This window comes from Galendromus occidentalis, unplaced genomic scaffold (genome assembly GCF_000255335.2).
Source record: "Galendromus occidentalis unplaced genomic scaffold, Mocc_1.1 scf7180000075740, whole genome shotgun sequence".
In the NCBI taxonomy this organism is placed as follows: domain Eukaryota; kingdom Metazoa; phylum Arthropoda; class Arachnida; order Mesostigmata; family Phytoseiidae; genus Galendromus; species Galendromus occidentalis.
In genome coordinates this window covers 83,793-102,264 of record NW_003803730.1, presented here as the reverse complement: position 1 = coordinate 102,264, position 18,472 = coordinate 83,793, and the positions used below count along the sequence as shown (strand labels likewise).

The window sequence follows — 18,472 nt, the reverse complement described above, 5'->3', positions numbered from 1 at the left end:
GTCTTTTGTTTGCGAGAGATAGAGAGCTCAAGTCGTCGTCTCGCGCACTTCATCAAGTTAAACCCCATGCGTAGTCTGGTTCTGCTTTGCATCACTTCGAGATATAAGAGCGGACGCACAATCCGCACTGCCAACAACGGAAAAAATATATGAACAGCACACTGGCCGTATGTCTTTCAGTAGGTGAGAAACAATGATTAGAAATTTACGACAGAAGTGAAAAATGAGAGGACGCCTCTACCCTATCGGCTCGGAGGACTCCGCGAGACTCTGCACTGCTTTCTCGGGCCGCTCGCTGGAACGAGTCCCCATTCCATCACTTGGCTCAACGCGGCGATTATATGAGTGAACACTGGATTGAGACTTATTACTCGGACTTCGCTTTTTCTTATTCGATGTCTGAGGGCGTGAATTACGGTTCCTGCGACGATCCCTCCTGTGCTCCTGTCGAGCTGTTCTTGTTGAACTTCACTGTTTTGAGGTCACGACATCATCCACATTCGCTCTTCATCAGGTCGATAAGGAGCGCTTTGTGACCCGTTTCTCTGATGTCTCCGACGCTATGATTCGTTATTTGACATTATTCGTTATACATTAGCTACGATCTCGGCTCACGGGATGATTGTTAAGGCAAGATTGAGACCTAGGGAGCGAAATCAATTCCTTAAGGCAAGATTTCCACCGATTCGGGCGATCGTTGTTGAAGTCGAGTGCGGTCAAGACTCGAATAATTTGTTTGGAGGGGAACAACAAGAGGATGGCGCTCCGGTCGGAAAGTATCGTTGCACAGAATTGTGTATCTTTCGGAGCTTCGTTGTATTTTTTACAGCATCGGTACAAACGATTCAGTGTGTGTGAATTTTTGGCTTCGCTTCCGATTATAAGACGGAAATTTGTCCGTTCTCTGTTTCGTCCAATTCTAGTCGCCGTATGCGGCCGAAGAAAAAGCTCGGTCCTCAGATTTTCCGCTTCGATCCCGAGCTCTTCCTTCCCGCGGCCACATGAGCGGAGCTCTACACATTGGAAGCGCTGATTGTATTGACGATTGGAACCCCTTTCTGCTGAGCAGCCCTCATGCGATTCTCGATCTCACGCTCTTCGCGCTGCTGTTTCAATTCTAATTGGTCGAGGAGCACCACGAGCTTGTCTCGTTTTTCGAGGATTTCGAGCATCTCACGCAAGATGACTCTCTCATCTTCGACGTCCTTCGGTGATTTCTTCGAATCTGTAAGGAGAGAGACCGATCGTATCAAGCGAAACTTTGTCCCTTTGAGCTTCTCCAGTCTTTCCGGTGCTCGGAATAATTTCGAGCACCGATGTGCAGCTCCCGGGAAATACACAAACCTTCCATTGCCATGCGATCACGCATTTCTTTCTGTAGTTTAGCATGGCGATTTTCCAGCTCCAGATCCTTGGCGCGGATCAGTAACTCCTGTTCCTGACGGTTGAGTTTGTTCTTCTGACGCATCAATTGGAAGAGTTCCTGGGATAACGCTTCTTTCTCGGCGGCGACTGCGCACCTCCTGAGCTCCTTCTCGACATCGACCCCTCTTGCTTCGATTCCTGCTCGAGCAACTTCGATTTCCTCCAGTTTTCGTTGTACTTCTTGAGCTATCCGGATCCTGTGGATTGAAAAAACACAATCATTCACTCCGGGTCCCGCCTACCAGACCGGACAGGTCTTCGATGACGCGTGGAGAAATTCCCGCTAAGCATGTACGATGAGCGACTACAGACCTTTTCAGCTCTTGTTGCTTATACACCCGCTGCTGGAACTTCTCCGCCTTGTCGGCTTCCACCCGTTTATCGCTCAAAATATCCTGAACGTCCGGAAACGGTTCATTATCGTCGCTCTCGCAGAGTAAATCAGTGCCAGAGATGAGGGTGCTCATGCCCATACTGCCGAGACGCATCTCGTGGATGGATCCACTCATGGCGCTGAGGTCTACGGAGAATTCCGACGAAGCTTTCGATGCGTTCGCCGTACCGCGGGTGGAATTCGTCGCATTCGCGGCCGAAGGAGAAGTTCCGGATGATTTCAGGCTGTCAAGGCTGACGTTCTTTTTCATTCGACGACCATCGACCGCGTCACGGCTGTCGACGGAGGTTACCGAGCCTCTCGGCGATTTGCTTGTTTTGGGTGAAAGGATTTTCAGTTTAGACGAGAGCATGGTCTTGCTGCTGGGTGATTTGCTCAGTCCCGTCTTCTGTTGTCCCTGACTCGACGTGGTGGGCTTCGTATCCCCCCCATTGGCCTTGCCGTCCGGTGAAGCGCCACTCGATCCGCCACTACTGTTTTTGCTTCCAAAGTTGAGCAGCGAGAATAGCGCGTTCTTGGCTTTGTTTCCAGCCGAACTTGGCCGAGACTGGGGTGCGGCTGTCTTAGGAGGGCTGTTTTCTCCGCTCGAAAATAACCTGCAATCGGAAAGAGCGCGACTGAGACAGCCGCCTCCGTGACTCGCTACCGAACGATATCGTCGTAGACCCCGGATGGGAAATGAGACACCGAAACGTGGGAGATGGTTTCGAGCTACGAGACGGCACGAAATGGTCCACGTAAGGCACCGTGCCGAGGCTGCGTATGACATCGAAAAGAGGCTTAAAGCATATATCTTACCTCTTCTTGGCAGACGCAATGGCGGGAGTCCTGCTCGATTTAGGGGCAGGCTTCCGCGACGAATCGATGACCGGCTTCTGAGACGAAGCGCGGAACACGGGGACCAGATCCGGATCCGGAGTTCTCTCGATGTACTCTGACTGGGGCCTAGGGTGTGCGCCTCTTGGCTGCGTTTCCCAGTTCCCATCCTCACTGCCTAGGCGTCCCGTATGCCTTCGCAGGTAGGCTGAGGGCGGACTTATTCCAAGTTCGGCATCCGATTTCAGCTTGGCCCGTTCCCTAGCTTCCTGTCGGGCGCGTTCCCGATCCACGCTGCATACGGAAGAGACGCTGCCTGTACGGTAGCGCCAGGCGTCTTTGGTTGGCTGGCCTCTGTTCGAATAGTGATCACAATTCGGAGTCACGAATCCGCCAGAATCCATCGGAGGGTTGTTGGTGTCGATTTTGAAACTGGCGAGGCTTGCCCGGTCGTCAAAGTATGGCAAGTTGTGCACGTTCTCGTAGACACTGGCTTCGTTGGCTGCTTTCAGTTGCGTCAGAGCAGCGACAGGATCGCGAGCTAACACTTGAGATTGTTGCGAAATTCGACCCGGAGACCTCGGGCCGAGGTCGTCGTTTCGTATCGACTTGGCCGTGCTGAGACTGGCGTGCAGGTTCTTGTTGTGGTCTAGCACACTTGGCGACGTCGCCGACTTCTGCAACTCGGCTGGTCTACGGAAAACCGAATCGGACTCTTCATCCGACAGAAGATCATCCTGGGAGCCCTTCTGGGATGAATTGGCCGACCGTATCGACGGGAAATCCACTTTCTTCAATTTAATGTTCAGGCTCTTCAAGTAGATCGAGTCCGATTCGGTCGGACGACGAACTTTCTCCGCAAAACTACCGCCATAGCCAGAAAATTTCGGAGGTGGTGATTTCTTCTCGGCTGCTTTCTTCGCAGCCTCGTCGATGCGGTTTGCGCTCGAGGACCTCTCCAACGGATTACCTGGAAACAACAGTATCCACTGAATATGTATCGGTGTTGCGTCCCAAAAGAGAAACCCAAGGGAAGGATGGCACGATGATTATGACGGCTAATAATAGTTATTGGTGTCCACCATCACCAATCTGGTTCTCTTCATAAAAAGATCTGCTGACTCACCTAAGAGTGAACTGTGCGTTTTGAAGGGTAACGTTCGATAGTTGTCGAGGAAGTTGATGTTATTCTTCTGTTGAGTGTCTCCAGCGTGGAGTGTTTGCTGCACTGGGGGTTTCTTCGGGAGCGTTGTGGAATTCACGTTCAGCTCGTCCATCGAGTTTGTGGGGGTTCGGTCTTTCTCTTCGTTCTCACTGCGGTCCCTCCGACTGCCACTCAAGTGGAAAGTATATCCTTTCTTGAGTTTAGGCATGCCCGAAAGCGGCTGGAATCTCTGCTGCATATTGAGGTCTTCAACGGTACTCAGGTGCTCCGAGCCTTCCTTGGCCCATTCAGAAACAGTGAGATCTTCCTCGTCGGATGTCTCCAATGTTGCGACAGGAGCCATCGTGCCATCGTTCGTCATCTTCACAACAGGGAAATCATCATCCAATCGAGAGATCGACTCATTGTCCGGGGACGCAATCGAGGCACTCGGCGCTGAGTTCGGCGTCACGGGCGACGATACTTTGTCCTCGTTGACGCTGGTCATGTGCGCGTCGGACTCACTTCTGAGGAGCGAATTCGGTCTGCCAAACGGCTTCAGCCGCTCACATGCAGGGGAAGCATCGAGGGTGTTCGTGACGCTTGACTCGCTGGTTTCGTCTTCCATCTTGTCGACTCTTGCACATGCTGCGAGGAATCGCAATCGAATTGATTGATTTTCATGGATATTAAGGATTTATGCATGATAATGCGACGGATGGGTCGAACGTCTGGAGCAACCCGAAAAAGAAGACGGGGCCGCATAGACATCAGGCATCAGGCATCTATCATACTCACGGTGCTTCCGATCAGAAGGTTCGCTCTGGCTGTCTTTAATCTGATCACAGCTGGCTCTCGGGGGAACTCGCGGATTTGATCTGTGAGAATCTTTAGATTCCTTCGACTCGTTGCTCCGGCGGGAAATATTTTCCTTGGGGTCGCTATCTTCCCTCAGATCTGAGCTGAGCTCCGCTCCGAACTCGGTCACCTGAAGCCGAGAATACGATCGTTGAGAGTACGAGCCTCCCGAAATGAACTTCCGGCCATTATTCTCTACTACCAGCGTCAGGTGCGCCCCGAGGGCACACACCCTTTATTCGCTACAACATGTATATATTCTCTTGATGACTTCATCCTCATCTAATCCGAGCAGAAGCACGATGGGAGGTCGCGTGAAAATCTCCCCCAACAAACTCACCTCAGTTAGGGAAGCGCTGAATGCGGCTCCAGGACTCGAGCCATCGTCTGGCGGGGATTGCATATCGGACGGAGTTAGAAGCGCTCCCGCAAAACTCGCTCGTTCTGGAGCGGAAGTTCCTTCAGCCGAGAACCCGGTCAGGGAAAGAACCTCACGGATGCCGTGTTCTCCCCAGAGCTCGTCACCAGACTTCTGAGGAGCGATTTCCTCATTCACCACGATCGCAGGAACCTCCTGGGGGCTCTGTGAAATGGAAGGTCTCTTGGAATTATATCTCGCGGTAAACGGGGCCTTCACGGCGAGAGAGGCTCTGGCGGAAGAGAGCGAGCAAACTTGGAGGGCTAATCGCAGGGAATATGAACAGAATCCCGCTGAACGTTCCAACAAACCGGTTCTGAATGATGCTCTCGAATCTACCCACCTTCGGATCCTCATCGTACGGGCCCTCCTCTTCTCCTGAGCTGTCCGTGATACTGAGAGTAAGTAGATCTTCTGTCGAGTTCCCTTCGTCCTCCGCGTCCTCCTCGTCCCGCTCTTGGCAGTCTGAGTCCCTGAGCTTTTTTGAGGAATCGATGATGAGCGGCGACACTTTCGGCACTCCCGCTGGCTTCTTACGTCGTATCGTCGAATAGTCTCCTTCAGTTCCTGCAAGGGAACCGTCCAAGTGAGCTTTCGAAAATCGCCTCGTTTGAGATTCCGAGCAGCCGGACAACAGTCACAACACACGAAGGACACAGTTGTACAGAAGCAGATCGCATAGCTTTAGTGCTGATGGAAGGTCGCTATGAGAGTGTTCCTCATACCGACGCCGAGCAGTTATTCTCATCCGTCTCGTGGGGGTCGATTAGAAAGCGATTCGCAGTTTCTCTACAAAGGAGGGTGAGCGACGACGGTCGCGGTGAAAAAACTACTGCAGGCAGCCAACGGATCTCCGTCGCAGTGCCTTTTGGTGAGAACCAGAAGTTTTCAGACTGAGAAACTTACTCCGGGAATCACCTTCGAGCCGATGGAGGACGTCGCGCGAGTCTGAGACCGTGAAACGTTCGATTATCGTCCAAACAAAATCACATCCTCAGATTAGATCAAGAAATCTCCTCCCCCTCCCCCAGCCCCCATACAGTGGACGGGACGGGGAACGGGGGAACCGCTTCGGGGCCGGAAACCCGAGAAACGATCGATGGAACCTCTACGAGAACCTCAAACTCGGCAACCGCAATGTTATTCTCCTGAAGATGCGAAATTTTGGCGCTAGGAAAGCCGATTCACCACAGCACACTTCAGGCTCGCTCCTTACCACCGGATTGTCGACTCGCCTAATTTCGGTGCTGCCCACCGATCTGTTCCACCAGTGCTATACATGAGATGCCGGCGTTTGACTTTGAGTTATTGGAACGGCATTCGTTCGCGTATGAGTTGTTGAAAGCAAAGTCTAGACAATCGATCAATACAAGCACGCTCAATAATGATAAAAACAATAATTAATAGTTATGATGATACTTATGCTAGTAAACCCTTGAATTGGTTTTCCGTCGGAAGCATAAAGCAAACGGAGGAGCAGGAAATCCTCCAGCGTCCCAGCGTTCAACAGATCACGCAATTGCTCTCGGAATTCACAGGTCGTTTCTTCTTGCTATTCGTTTCTAAGTCCTTGAATGCGGCGTTTAACTCGTTCAATGCCGAATTGACGCTCGCGCTTCTCAGACTCTCGCTCAGGTCGGGCTGCACATCTCGGAGAAGGGGAATACCTTCAGTGGGCATCGTTCCTTTATCGAGCGAAAAATCCATGAGCCTCTTGAGCTCGGGCTCGTGGTCACTGCCGCTGCTGGGGTAAGCCCAATCAACGCTGATGTCGGAGCTGGAGCGATCGCTGATACCCTCGAAGTTCGCATCGAAAATCTTCACTTTCGAAGGTTTCACCGGTTCGACGAATTCCTCGAGATATTTGATGCTGTTCGAGGATCGGCGCCGCGGTATCTTCGGGGGCGCGGCCGGCTGCTCGGGGGCCGCGACGCAAGAAACGATTGGCGGAGGTCGCTGGGGTGCGAGGCTCTGTTGGGGCGCGATACCATTGTTTCCGTTTGTCAAGTGGAGTTTTGTCAAACTGAGCTTTCGAGGCGGTTTAATGGGAGCCGGTGGGATATCTTGCAGATCAATATCCGAAAACGAAAGGTCGCAACTATTCCGCCTCATAAAAGGCGAGTTCCGCACTCTCGAAGGTGCGGCGAACTCTCTTTCGGCTCCGAGAGCGCGTCTCAGGAAGGCACCTTCGGACATGCTCTCTATTGAATCACACTTCTCCCTCTCTAAGATGAGACTGTTACGTTTCTTGAATTTCTCCGCCAATTTACTATCGGATGTTCTCCGCATGAAAACTGGACGAGGGATGGCGTTCACCGACTCAGAGGAAACTGCTCTGTCGTACCGCTGTTCGCTAGCGGCTCTAAACTTGAGCTGAGAAGCAGGGGAATTCTGAGCGCTGAACGAATCTGAGAGACTCCGTCGAAAGGGGACCTGTTGGCGTCCCGCAGAAGGGCACGTGCTCATCCTGGGTTTCGGGGGAGGTACAGGGGCCCGCGACGCAACGGACCGCAGAACCCTATCGCATTCGGTCACGAGGTCCTCGCCGGCACCTGTTTTCGAAAGCACTCGATCCAACTCCCCGAAGAAAGCCGGTTTCCCGCATTCGGGTCTCTGACCCCCGGAAGGTTCTACGATTCGATTTCCTTCCTTGCGATCGTTATTGAACTTTTCAGCTCCAAAATTTATCGCCGGCCGACGAATCACCGAGTTCTTAATCAGAGGAAACGAAACTTTTCGATGAACAACGGGCTCCATACGGACATAGCCTGACGGAAGATCGACCATGCTGGACGCTCGAGCGGTTCTAGGAGTGGGGACCATTGGGACTTGTTTGTAAATCGGAGCATGGAGATGTACTGGTTTGTTTGGGTTAATTTGCGAGACACGGCTATGAATATTCTTGTTGTTAGTCGAATTTCTACGGTGGTCAGTAAGCGCATCTTGTATCGCAACTGGTTCAGACGGTGGGGAAGGTGTGGACGGTGCGCAAAGAAAGCGAGTTGGTGCGCCTACGCTCAGAGTGGACTCGGAAGAGTCGGACAGCTCGAAATCCCGGAGAATTGGTTTCCTCGCTCCTACTGCAATCAAAGGTCGGCTCAGGCAATCGCCATCCTTGGTAAAATTTCAAGGAAGTCGATTGGATCTGCACGGGGTTACGCTATCCTCCCCGAGTTCTTGGAGACGCATCCTGACCGAGTCGTGGAGGGAAATGGTCCAGAGGGAATTCATGAGAGGACCATGGCGGGGAAAAATCATTGAATACACGGTACAGGGGAAGAACGAGAATACCGTGATCAAACCCGGATCCATTCGCAGTTCCCCCTCCTACTGCTATTAATCACGTTGCTGATATCGTCAAAACGATCGTCAAGACTGGATTATATCGTTTGTTTCAAAATCGACTTGCTCCAGGAAAATGTTCTTGGAAAGCGAGCGTACCATCTGAAATCTCATCGTGGGTTCCCGTAGACTTCGAGTCCGTATCTCCTTTGAGTGACTGGGAAGCTCCTGCCTGAGAAGGATGCGAATCCGAAGCGTATTCGTAGTCGCTATCAACATCGTCCGTCGTCGCGCCTGAAAACATAGGCGGTGCGCATGCTACAGTATTCAAGAAGCCGACAGTGGATAACAATGGATACATCGACAGCTTACGGCGAGAGACATTCACACCAACGAGTTCCACTAAAAATCATGGACAACACAGAATTCATTCATGCTTTTCGAGAAGGGTTACGGTTGAAGTTTACGCTCGAGGGGGATATCATTTGGGGTCTCCCGAATTATTCGAGAAAATTTCGATCCTCCGCATTATTTAGGAATGCCGTTTCATCGGTGGTATTTCGTTGGTGACAATTGATCATCTTGTTAGAGCTCAGTCGATTTCGAGAGATCTTCCCCCGAGCGGAGAATCCACGAGTATGGAATGATTATTATCCGTCAAGCTCGCAAAGTATACATACGTAGTTAGTCATATTTACCGTCATCTTTCTCAGTGGAGCTTTCGTCGTCGGTCGTTTCAGAACTGTCACAACAGCTCTGATTGTGCTTCTTCGACCAGGTTTCAGCCAGATGTCTCGTGGCGTCCGCTGTCAACGAGCGATGCAGTTGTTCGTCTTCTCCGACCTTCACAGCCACTTGCACCATCATCTCGTCTTCGTCCTCATCAGTGCTGATATTTTCGAGATCGTCGTCGGTTTGGACTTCGGTAGCGCCGAGGTTTCTTTGGGTGAGCTCTTCCTCTTCGAGTTCCGAGTTGAGTAGATCGTCTTGGTCCAATTCGGACGCGTCGCCGAGGTTCTCGAATTCGGCTCGCTCGGGTGTTCGATCCCTGGAGGCGACGTCACCGTCATATTATTTTTTGTGAACGTGCTCGACGACTGCTCCCACCGTCAGAAGGGAGAAATCCCCCGAACTCACCGATTGATGTCGATGAGACTGCTGCTGATGCCCGGTCTGAGTGTGTGATCGGGTGTCATTCTTATGGGTGTCGATGACTTCGGAATTTCCTCTCTCTTCAATGTCGGGAGCTCCTCTCTGAAAATAAACTCCGAGCTTGATGGAGCTGACGACGTCCTCCGCGTATTCTGACCACACGGGCACAAAGTGAAATTCTCTAAAAGCGTGAGCACAGTCCCCGCTTCGTCCAGGGCTGATTTCTCTCAGATAGATCGAGAGAGAAGTCGTAACATACTTCTTTGGTAGTATCTGCGCCGGTCTGGGCTCCTCCTGGAGGAAAGCCTCTTTCCTCCGCATCATCTGAGACCATCGCTCCGAAGGTCTCTCCATTCGGAAATGAGCGACGCAGAAGAATTTCCCCTTGCAGACACCCGAGCTATCGTAAGCGTACGAACCGATGCGTAGGTTCTCGTTGCAGTATTCGCATCGGAGACACGACCTGTTCGGACATGCGCTGTTAGTGCGGAACGGCAAACCATCATCGGATACCTAAGCTCACTGCAAACTGTTACTCAAACTTCGGCAACCAGTTTAGCTAGAAGAGCCACACTGAGCACCTACTTCCGCGGCATGACTCGTCCGTGTGTTTGGCAACAGCTGCAACGGCAGAGCCAACCGTATATTTCGAAGATCGCTCTTTCGAATCGACATCAAATGCAGTTCAAATCACTGCGGAACAAACGACACTGAATGTCCGATTGAGCCCCCGCCAGTGATGAACATCTACCGCTCTTCTCAACGTTGATCAGAGTTCCCGTTCCCCCTCCTCGTAAATATCAATAACAGACAGGACAGAAAAACTCACCGATGGAAAAAGTGGCCTTCGGCACTCAGTCTGTCTATGAGGTAAACTCGCTGACCGCAGAAGTAACACAAGTCTGAAGATTCCTGGGGTGGTGGGGATTGGGTGCGTTCACGAGCATCCGCATCGATATTGGGCCCTGCTTCGATTGGAGGCGTTTTCGTACGGAATGAGGCGGTTTCGAGTTCACAAGAGCCCCCACTCGATGAGCCAGGCAAATCTTCGTAACTTGTGGTACTGGACGAGCCGCTGGTATCGAGTTCCTGTAGGAAAATGCCGAATGAAGAAAGGATCACGTCGGAATTCATTGCGCTCTCATGCAGTTCAAGAACGGGGAAATTCCACAGAGCCGTGCCTAAACTTACCTTGCTATAATCTTTCCTAAGATACTTGTTGACCTTCGGAGGATTCAAACGGTGGGCAGGACGGTTCTGTTGGGCTTTGACGTCGAGCATGGTTTTCAACTCAGCCACCTTGTTTCGACCACGCTCTCCGGCATCCATAATGACTCCACCGTCCTTGAGCTGCCTTTCGACCCGTTGTAGTTTTTCGTCGATTACGCCGTATTTCGCACGTTCTGGGGCTTCACCTCGTAATCGACCTTCCATTTGTGACCGTTTGTCTCGAAACAGCTCCTCGAAAACCTTTTGGGAAACATAGAACACTCACAAAACATTCTCAGAACAGATATTGAGCGTACTACGATCTGACTCCGCGAGACAGCATTCTCCACCTTCAGCCATTCGACGATCTCATGCACAGCAGGACGATCCGGTCGGACTACCGAATCAGGCAGGCTCAGACATTTTTTCTCAATCCTGTTTCCATTGTTCTGTCTCGAGAAACGAAAACTACGAGATATCGGTTGCACGACGATATTTTTTCTTGCCTTCGAATCCCAATCGTCCAAGAGTTTCGCGCGCGCGAAGGGCTCCTCGAGATCCGGGCCCTGATCGGGAATCCGCTCTTGACCACTCCCAAACGGAATCTCCCGCGATCAAAATGCGCATCAATCTTCTCCCATTCGATAGCTTGCTAAACTCCTCCATTACCGCGCTCATAAATCGCTCTATAGCGACGAGCTCCAACATTCCTACAGTCCAGACAATCCATCTCTTGCTATTCGTTCACTATGAATCCATCCATTCATTCACTCATTCGATATGCTCTAAAAAAGCCTGCATTTCATAACGTCAACGAGGAAATGTTCCCCCCAGATGCAGATGCCTTGCACGTTCTTATCGATCAGTCTCACAGCGTCAGAACTCACTCGCTCTCGCGGCCCTCGGCCGTTCTCCTGGAGTCGGACCGCCTGGACATCGTCGCCATTTTCGCAAGAATCTAGCCGTCTAGATTGAGGCAGGGTATCTACCTGAGGTTTCTCGACCTTCTTCTTCTCTATCTTGGTCCCTTTTTCTCGTTCTTTCAGCCGTTCCTCGAGTCGCCGAACGTTCCAGTCGTCCTTGCCGATTTTGCCGACATAATGTCCGGGCGGTCTGTCTTTTTTCGGTTTATCTTCCAGGAACAGCTGCTGCTGAAGCTCCCTGATCGTCGGCCTTTGACCCGCTGAGGAAGAAGGAAAATAATTAATTTCCACCCACAATTTTGGACGAGCTCGAGGAGAATACAGCCCGATGGGAGCTCGGCAGGAATTCCGGGAAGCGATCGAGCCTTCCGAAACGTCGGGGTACGAACCTGCCAGACTTTTCCTGGTGTTCACTTGACTATGACCAGGCTGCTCGCTGACGGGCTTTTGTCCCGTGGAGTCGAGTTTGAATTGCTCTTGGATTCTTTCCTTCCGTGCGGAGAAAGCGCGCTTATCCATCGTATCCACGACGCGCTCCAACTGCGGTGAGGCAATGTCGGATCTGCAACCGCCATGACCCCGCGTCGAAGCTTCGAGATGAGCTCGCAATCTGTGCGCACGTTCGGTCAGCTTCGACCTTTTCGCCGCCTCCGGTGTGTAGCTCTCGTTGGTGGCCAGATTAGGTTCGTCGTATACTGACTTGCTCCGACTGTCGCGCAACGCCCTAGATCCTCTGTACTCTTCCACGGCGGCACGGAGATTGGGACGAGGCGCGACCGGTCGAGAGTTTTCGTGTTCCTCTAGCAGATCGGCGAACTGCAACAAAGACACTCGCGGATGAGTACCGCAGCACGTGAGGACAGAAAAATAAAAACAGGAGGAAGGAAGGAATTCCACTTGCCTTATAAACTGGCCGGCCCGTTCTCGGAATGGCTCCGCGGAATATTTCGTAGACCTGTGTCAGGTAGCTGACCATGGTCAGCTTATCGGGTACCTCGCTGGCATCCATATCCGCGCCTGTCATCACCGGAGGTATTCCGTATTCTTTTTCGAACAGATCGAAAACCCGTTGGCAATTGGCCGCGACGTCGAGAGGATTGATCTCGTTCGGATGTCCGATCAGCTCGGGACGATACCGATGGAGGATCGCCGTCAAAGCCCTTCCGTCCCTCCAGCATGACGTCATGTCGTCGACTCGGATGTCGTACTGGTACACCTGTCTCTCGCACCATAGCTGCAAGCTGTCCGGATTGACAATACTTCGATTTCGGATCCTCTTCCGCGCCATGCTCGTCATTTGCATTTCGGTGTCCGGTATCTCGAAGGTCATCGTCTCCATATCACAGAGATGTGTAACTTCACCCGGGAGTACTTTGGCCTCGCCTAGATTCATGTATCGCGTGGCCGGGTTGATAGTGTAATGGTTGAAGTCTTTGCTGATATTTTCCGGTTTCGTCTGATTGAGAAGTCGGTAAATGGATTCGCGCTCCGCGATCACCTTCACCGGGGGCTGACTCTCCCACGCTTTCATCATCCACGCGGTGTCCAGCGCGCTCAGAAAGCCTCGGGCACAGCCAGACCCCGTAGGCCAGAATGGTTCGAGCAAAGAGTCGCCGACAAGGCACAACAGCAGCTTCTTGCCCTGACGCTCGACCATTCGGCTCGCGTTCTCCGACGCGAACATCGACGTGAAGTCGAACATCGCAACGTCCGGCCGTCCGAAATGATTCACCGCGAACTCCAGGTTCGGGAGTTGGTTCTTCGTGGCGAAACGGGCCGCGTCCGTGGCGTAGTCGAGCAGAGCCGAATTGTTGACATTCTCTGGTTTAAGTAGGTTCGCAACGTCGGGATAATCGTTGATGATGACTCGTCGTTCGATGAGCGACTGCTTCTTCGCCGTCATTACGAAGTAATGGGTGTCATCCTTGTAATATACTATGTTCTCGAGATCGATGCCCGTCGCCATCTGCATGTCGCGGAAAAACTTTTGATTGAAGATGAACGTCACCCCGGAAATTTCCGGAACTTTATTCTCCTCCTGAGTCTGTCGATTAATGAAGTTGGCCGTGATTCCAATAGCGAGTTTTCCCCGAAACTCGTTCCTCGCGAAACCCTGGAACAGAGCGAGAGAATATAATATTTCTCTCGGCCATCTCAACCGCGTCGGCGATCGCAAAGCATTCTAAATTAAACAATAGAGCAAGACTCGAGTTCCGACTGGGGTTTGGTTCGGCGTACTTGTATGGTATTGCGTTTGCCATCGGCACAAACGAGGAAGTCGAACTCGTAGTTCGACGCCTCGTGATCCGAGGGTGAGAGCGCCGCTCTCCAGCCGGTCTTGACGCCGTCGATTTCGGAAGGTTCCACCAGGCCTTCGAATGTGACATTTTCGTGGATCTCCACGCCCAGCAGCAGGCAAACCTGAGGAAGGAACATAGTATTTTTTTTGGATTGACGTCATCGAGGGAATCTCCTCCCCGCTGCTGACATCTAGGGCACAGAGGAGCATGAACGAACCTTGACCAATATGAGCTGTAACTGCCTGATCGATATGTGGTCTATGCTGCCGGCACAGAACTTCCCGAAGAATTTCTTGGCTCCTAATTGTCTCAAGTCGGAGATGACGAATGGCCAGAGATGCAAAACGTTGTTCCGCGAGAAGCGGTCTCTCTTTTCTATCACGACGACCTGCCGGAGCGGAAAAGCGATCGTTCAGATTTCCAAACTAGACTGAGTTTCCTCCAATGCGATCTTCGAGCTAGACTTCAATTCGGAGGCTGAAAAAGTTACCCTCGAGAGAGGGTATCGGGTAACGAGATCATCAACGAACCTTCGCCCCCAGGAGTTGCGCTTCGATGGCCGTTCGGAGACCAACGGGACCCGAACCAATGATGAGAACTCGTGTGTTCTCGCAAGCGCGGCCTTTCTGATATTCTTTTTGTGCGGCTCGCTTATCTAATTTAGCCCAAAGGTTCCTCGCTTTCCATGTGTCTACTTTGGCCTTCAATTTGGGATAAAATTGATTGATTGGAGCCGCGGTCAGCTGGAGGAGGTCTGTCATCTGGTGGGTGGGAAAAGCGTGAATCATTAGGTGAACAGATCGGTAGAGATGAATTTAGACGATTAGATCCATGGGGGATACAGAGTAATTTAAAATTGATTTTCGATATTTTTTTCCATGTGATCACTCACCTGTCGGTAGTAGGCTAGAACATGTTTGAATGTGCCGGCAGATGTGAAGAGGTCGAACTTCGGACTTATGTAGCCGGACGGAGTGCCCGTTGGTTGGCTCTCTCCGTTTGGGCCGAGCCCCACCGGGCTCGTCTGCCTATTGACAGGCATTGGCCCTGCCAGAAGGCCTTATGGCCTAAGGGCCCACCGGGATACTCTATCGCATCCTACGACGAAGTCGTCTGTCTGGTACGCGCGCTCATGGTTGATATTCTCAATTATTTTACCAGTTTGATCTCTCGTTGCGTTAATCTTTGGTGCAAACTCTGCAAGGGAGAAATTAATTATGGATCACCGGGTCTAACACCATGGGGAGCTCTGAAGAGCTTGGACCGGTTCTTTTTGTCCATCTCCGAAATCGCCCTGAGCTTCTGCAATACATCCCGGCGCCCCCCAAGAGGCTGATAAGAAATCTCTATAAGTGACCCCTGGAGAACCGATTGCGACGTGACTGCTCAGTCCCCGACTCTTTGAACCATGTACCGCCATTCCGCAAGGTTGGTATCACATCGATAGGATAGTTATCCGTATGAATATGATGAATGAAGGTGAATATCCGCCGCCTGGAATCGCTCAGAACGATCTCTTGTCGGCATGATACAAAGCCGAGCTGAAGGGCTGTTTCCTATAGGATGCGCGTCTAATGAAAAGTTTTTCTGTGGCGACGTCCGATGCTCATATAATCGATTTCGTCGATGCGAAAAATAGTATTCGAACCGCACCGAACATATGCCATGCTGTCGATGGTTGTTCGCTCGTCCATCAATCTTGCCGGTCGTCTGTTTACATACGATCGCAAATTCGCTCCGAAGAGCTAGCCAGTTCGTCTCAGACATTTTGGAATTCCGAGACTATAATCAGAGCTACGAGTTGCCGATGTCATCGGAAACCAAAAAAAGCCGAAGGGACTGGAGTCTTGCATTAGAAGATGTGCCGATGCTCACGCAGGGCGTACAGCCCCAAGAACAAATGACAAACGCAACCCGTGACTCCGATCGAAGCTCAACCGCAAATGTGGTCGTATCTATTACGAGCGGCGAAGGAGATAACAGGAGGAAGCAGAATTTATAGACTTGGTCGAGTCGTGCCAGAATGGCTGCGAAAAGCGCTGGACGAGCATCAGAGTGGTTAACTGGGTGTCTCTAGGCCATCAGACTAGCTAGTAGCAAATTGTGTGAAGAATGATTCCGTCGAGTAATCACACGCATGACAACGGCAGAAAACGTCGATTGATGACATACAACGACTTCAGCCGTATGTTTTGCTTCGGGGCTGTTCTGGCGGCTCGTCTTACTTCGCCGACCCAGAATCATCGCGGCTTCCGTATTCGTCGACCACGAAACACTCATTACGAGCGACTTCATGGAAGCCAGCGATCCCTATGCGGCGGCGAAAGTTTTCTTTCCGGGAAAACCCTCCACACCGCGCTCAGATTTACAGTCAGGACTCCCGATCGCTCCCATCATCGGAACTCCGCGTACTCCCTGAGACGAGGCTCTGATGTTTCCCCAGCGAGAAAAAAATTTGCTGAGGAAGTCGCAGACTGGTCGAAACTTCCTCTGACAATTCGACGCACTGTAAAAAATGTTGACGAATGCCTCGCTCAGAGACCGTTTAGCGAACGTCAGTCGGTCGGTCGGTCGGTCGGCGGTTCCATTGTCATCCGTGGGGAAGATGATCTATCTTACGCGAGTATGGATTAAAAAACACGCCGGTACAGTTATGAGAGGCTTGATCTGTAGTTGGGGGACGCGCGATCGTTACATCCACTGATAGTTGAATGGGAACGGTTGCATCACCGCGAGGGATGGATTCCGCCGTTTCGCGTAGGAGCCTCTCAAAACACGCAACTGAGCGACTGCTTGAAATCGGCGGACAGTGATCGCACCACGCTTCCACGAAGAACTCCATCTTCCCGTTCAACCGACTCATTAAAACAAACGAACGTCTTGCTCACCGGGGCCAGTTGAAACTTAGCGTTCTTTCACGTTTTCTCCCGTTTTTCCCCACGCTCGATAGAGCTGACTGCGGATCGGGTATTGGATTCAATAGTCCGCACACAGCTCACAACAACTAAGTCCGGTACTTCAACGGCTTACTTCGGAGAGCCCACGTCAGCTTCAGGAACATGCACGAACAGCCACTCCGCGAACGTCTCGATGAGATCGGCGGACTTCAGTGATCTCGAGCTGCGGAATTTCGACCGATAACTTCCATCCGAGTAGATCAAAGAGTTCAACAAAAATCGGTGTTCAACTCCGTCGAGAGAGCGTCTGACTAAGCTCTTAAAGCGTCGACGTCGTTAATCGCGGTTGCGTAGATCCGCACCGTGATGTCGAGAACGCCACAGAGGCTGACAGGTGAAATCTGATGTCACCGGGGTCAGCCGAGTTTAGAAACCGCGGTGGCTGATGTTCCAAAAACGTTCCCAACGATTTGTATTGCGCCATCGATGGCATCGGAGATGGTTCGCCAGCCAAACAGCGCGAGTAGACCTGAATATCTCACGCGTGCTCGTGTGAACCCACCCGCCTGCCTGCCTGCCTGCCTGGCTGTCTGTTTGTCCACCTCCTCGCAGGTCCTGTTGCGCAGAGTCTCCCTCCTACGCAACGACTGCAAGCTCTGGTCAACCTCGCGGCTTCAAACCCGGCCAGCAGACTCATTCTGGGCTTCGAGTATCGCGAACTGAGAAAACGACGAGGGGACCGCTGAACGATGATCAGCTGAGGTTAGCAACCGAATGGCACTTCATCATACCGAATCGAAGGCTCAGCAAGAATACTAATCCCGCGATGCACCACGATACGTCGCCGCGCGGAACGGCGGCGAGGTATGGGGGTGTCGATGGGAAACGAAATGTCAGAACGGAAATCGAGCGAAAACCACCGTGGAGGCGGCGAGGGGAAGACCCATCTCGACCTCATACGAGTGAAGTGGCACGACTCTTGCAGGGCCCGGAATCGTATTCTTTGACGCGGACTACAAGACAGGGGCTCAGGGCTTCAGTGGATCAACTGGCTTCCTTTTTTCAATATATTTTCTCTCTTTCGTTCCGGTCTGAGCTCACTTCCCCCGACCGCAGTGAATCTCAAATATGAACGAAACCTGCGCAAACTTGGTTCGCTTGATGGTCTGTTGAATGAGAAAATCGTAAACCAACGCTCGTCGAAGAACCTGAAGATTCCATTAACTCCGCTCATATTGGAACGTCCGCGGTAATCGAGAGAAAACGTTGTGGATACACTGAAGCTTGTATCGAGAGTTGACTGCTCCTGAGCGGCCTCGAGAGCTGCTCGTAATCAAGCCCGGAGCCGATACGAGATTAAGGGCATCGAACAAGATGCGAACGGCACCCCGAAATCAATCCAGTGCTTGCATGTGACCGACATTCGGGAACACTCCTCAATGACTCCTCCGCAGTCGAGCGGAAACTACGGCGACTTGTCGGTCAGCTTACGTGATGCTTTGTTATAACTGCACCCCCGCGGTTATTCTTGCCAGAGCGTTCTAAATTCGTCCGCTCTACATCCACCGAGCTCCAGACCCTGCGAGCGTCTCAACCCGAAGTCTCGCACTCAATCTCGTCCAGAGAATGGAGTTTCCATTTGCACTTGATTGCA

General features: G+C 51.8%; 1 protein-coding gene across 1 annotated transcript; it reads right to left on the bottom strand.

The window, feature by feature from the left end:
- Positions 1-1,013: 1,013 nt before the first annotated feature.
- Positions 1,014-16,933, bottom strand: Mical (Molecule interacting with CasL). Its single transcript, XM_029112754.1, has 22 exons — positions 16,810-16,933; positions 14,814-15,118; positions 14,452-14,682; positions 14,139-14,309; positions 13,860-14,042; positions 12,523-13,734; positions 12,011-12,437; positions 11,688-11,881; positions 10,681-10,959; positions 10,319-10,578; positions 9,749-9,952; positions 9,475-9,591; positions 9,036-9,385; positions 8,497-8,631; positions 5,399-5,622; positions 4,978-5,220; positions 4,578-4,767; positions 3,762-4,427; positions 2,618-3,605; positions 1,738-2,415; positions 1,345-1,622; positions 1,014-1,225 (listed from the first exon to the last, which is right to left on the bottom strand). Exons 2-22 carry the CDS (start codon positions 14,961-14,963, stop codon positions 1,014-1,016), a joined length of 7,392 nt encoding a protein of 2,463 aa, XP_028968587.1. The 5' UTR covers positions 14,964-15,118; positions 16,810-16,933.
- Between the last annotated feature and the right edge of the window lie 1,539 nt (positions 16,934-18,472).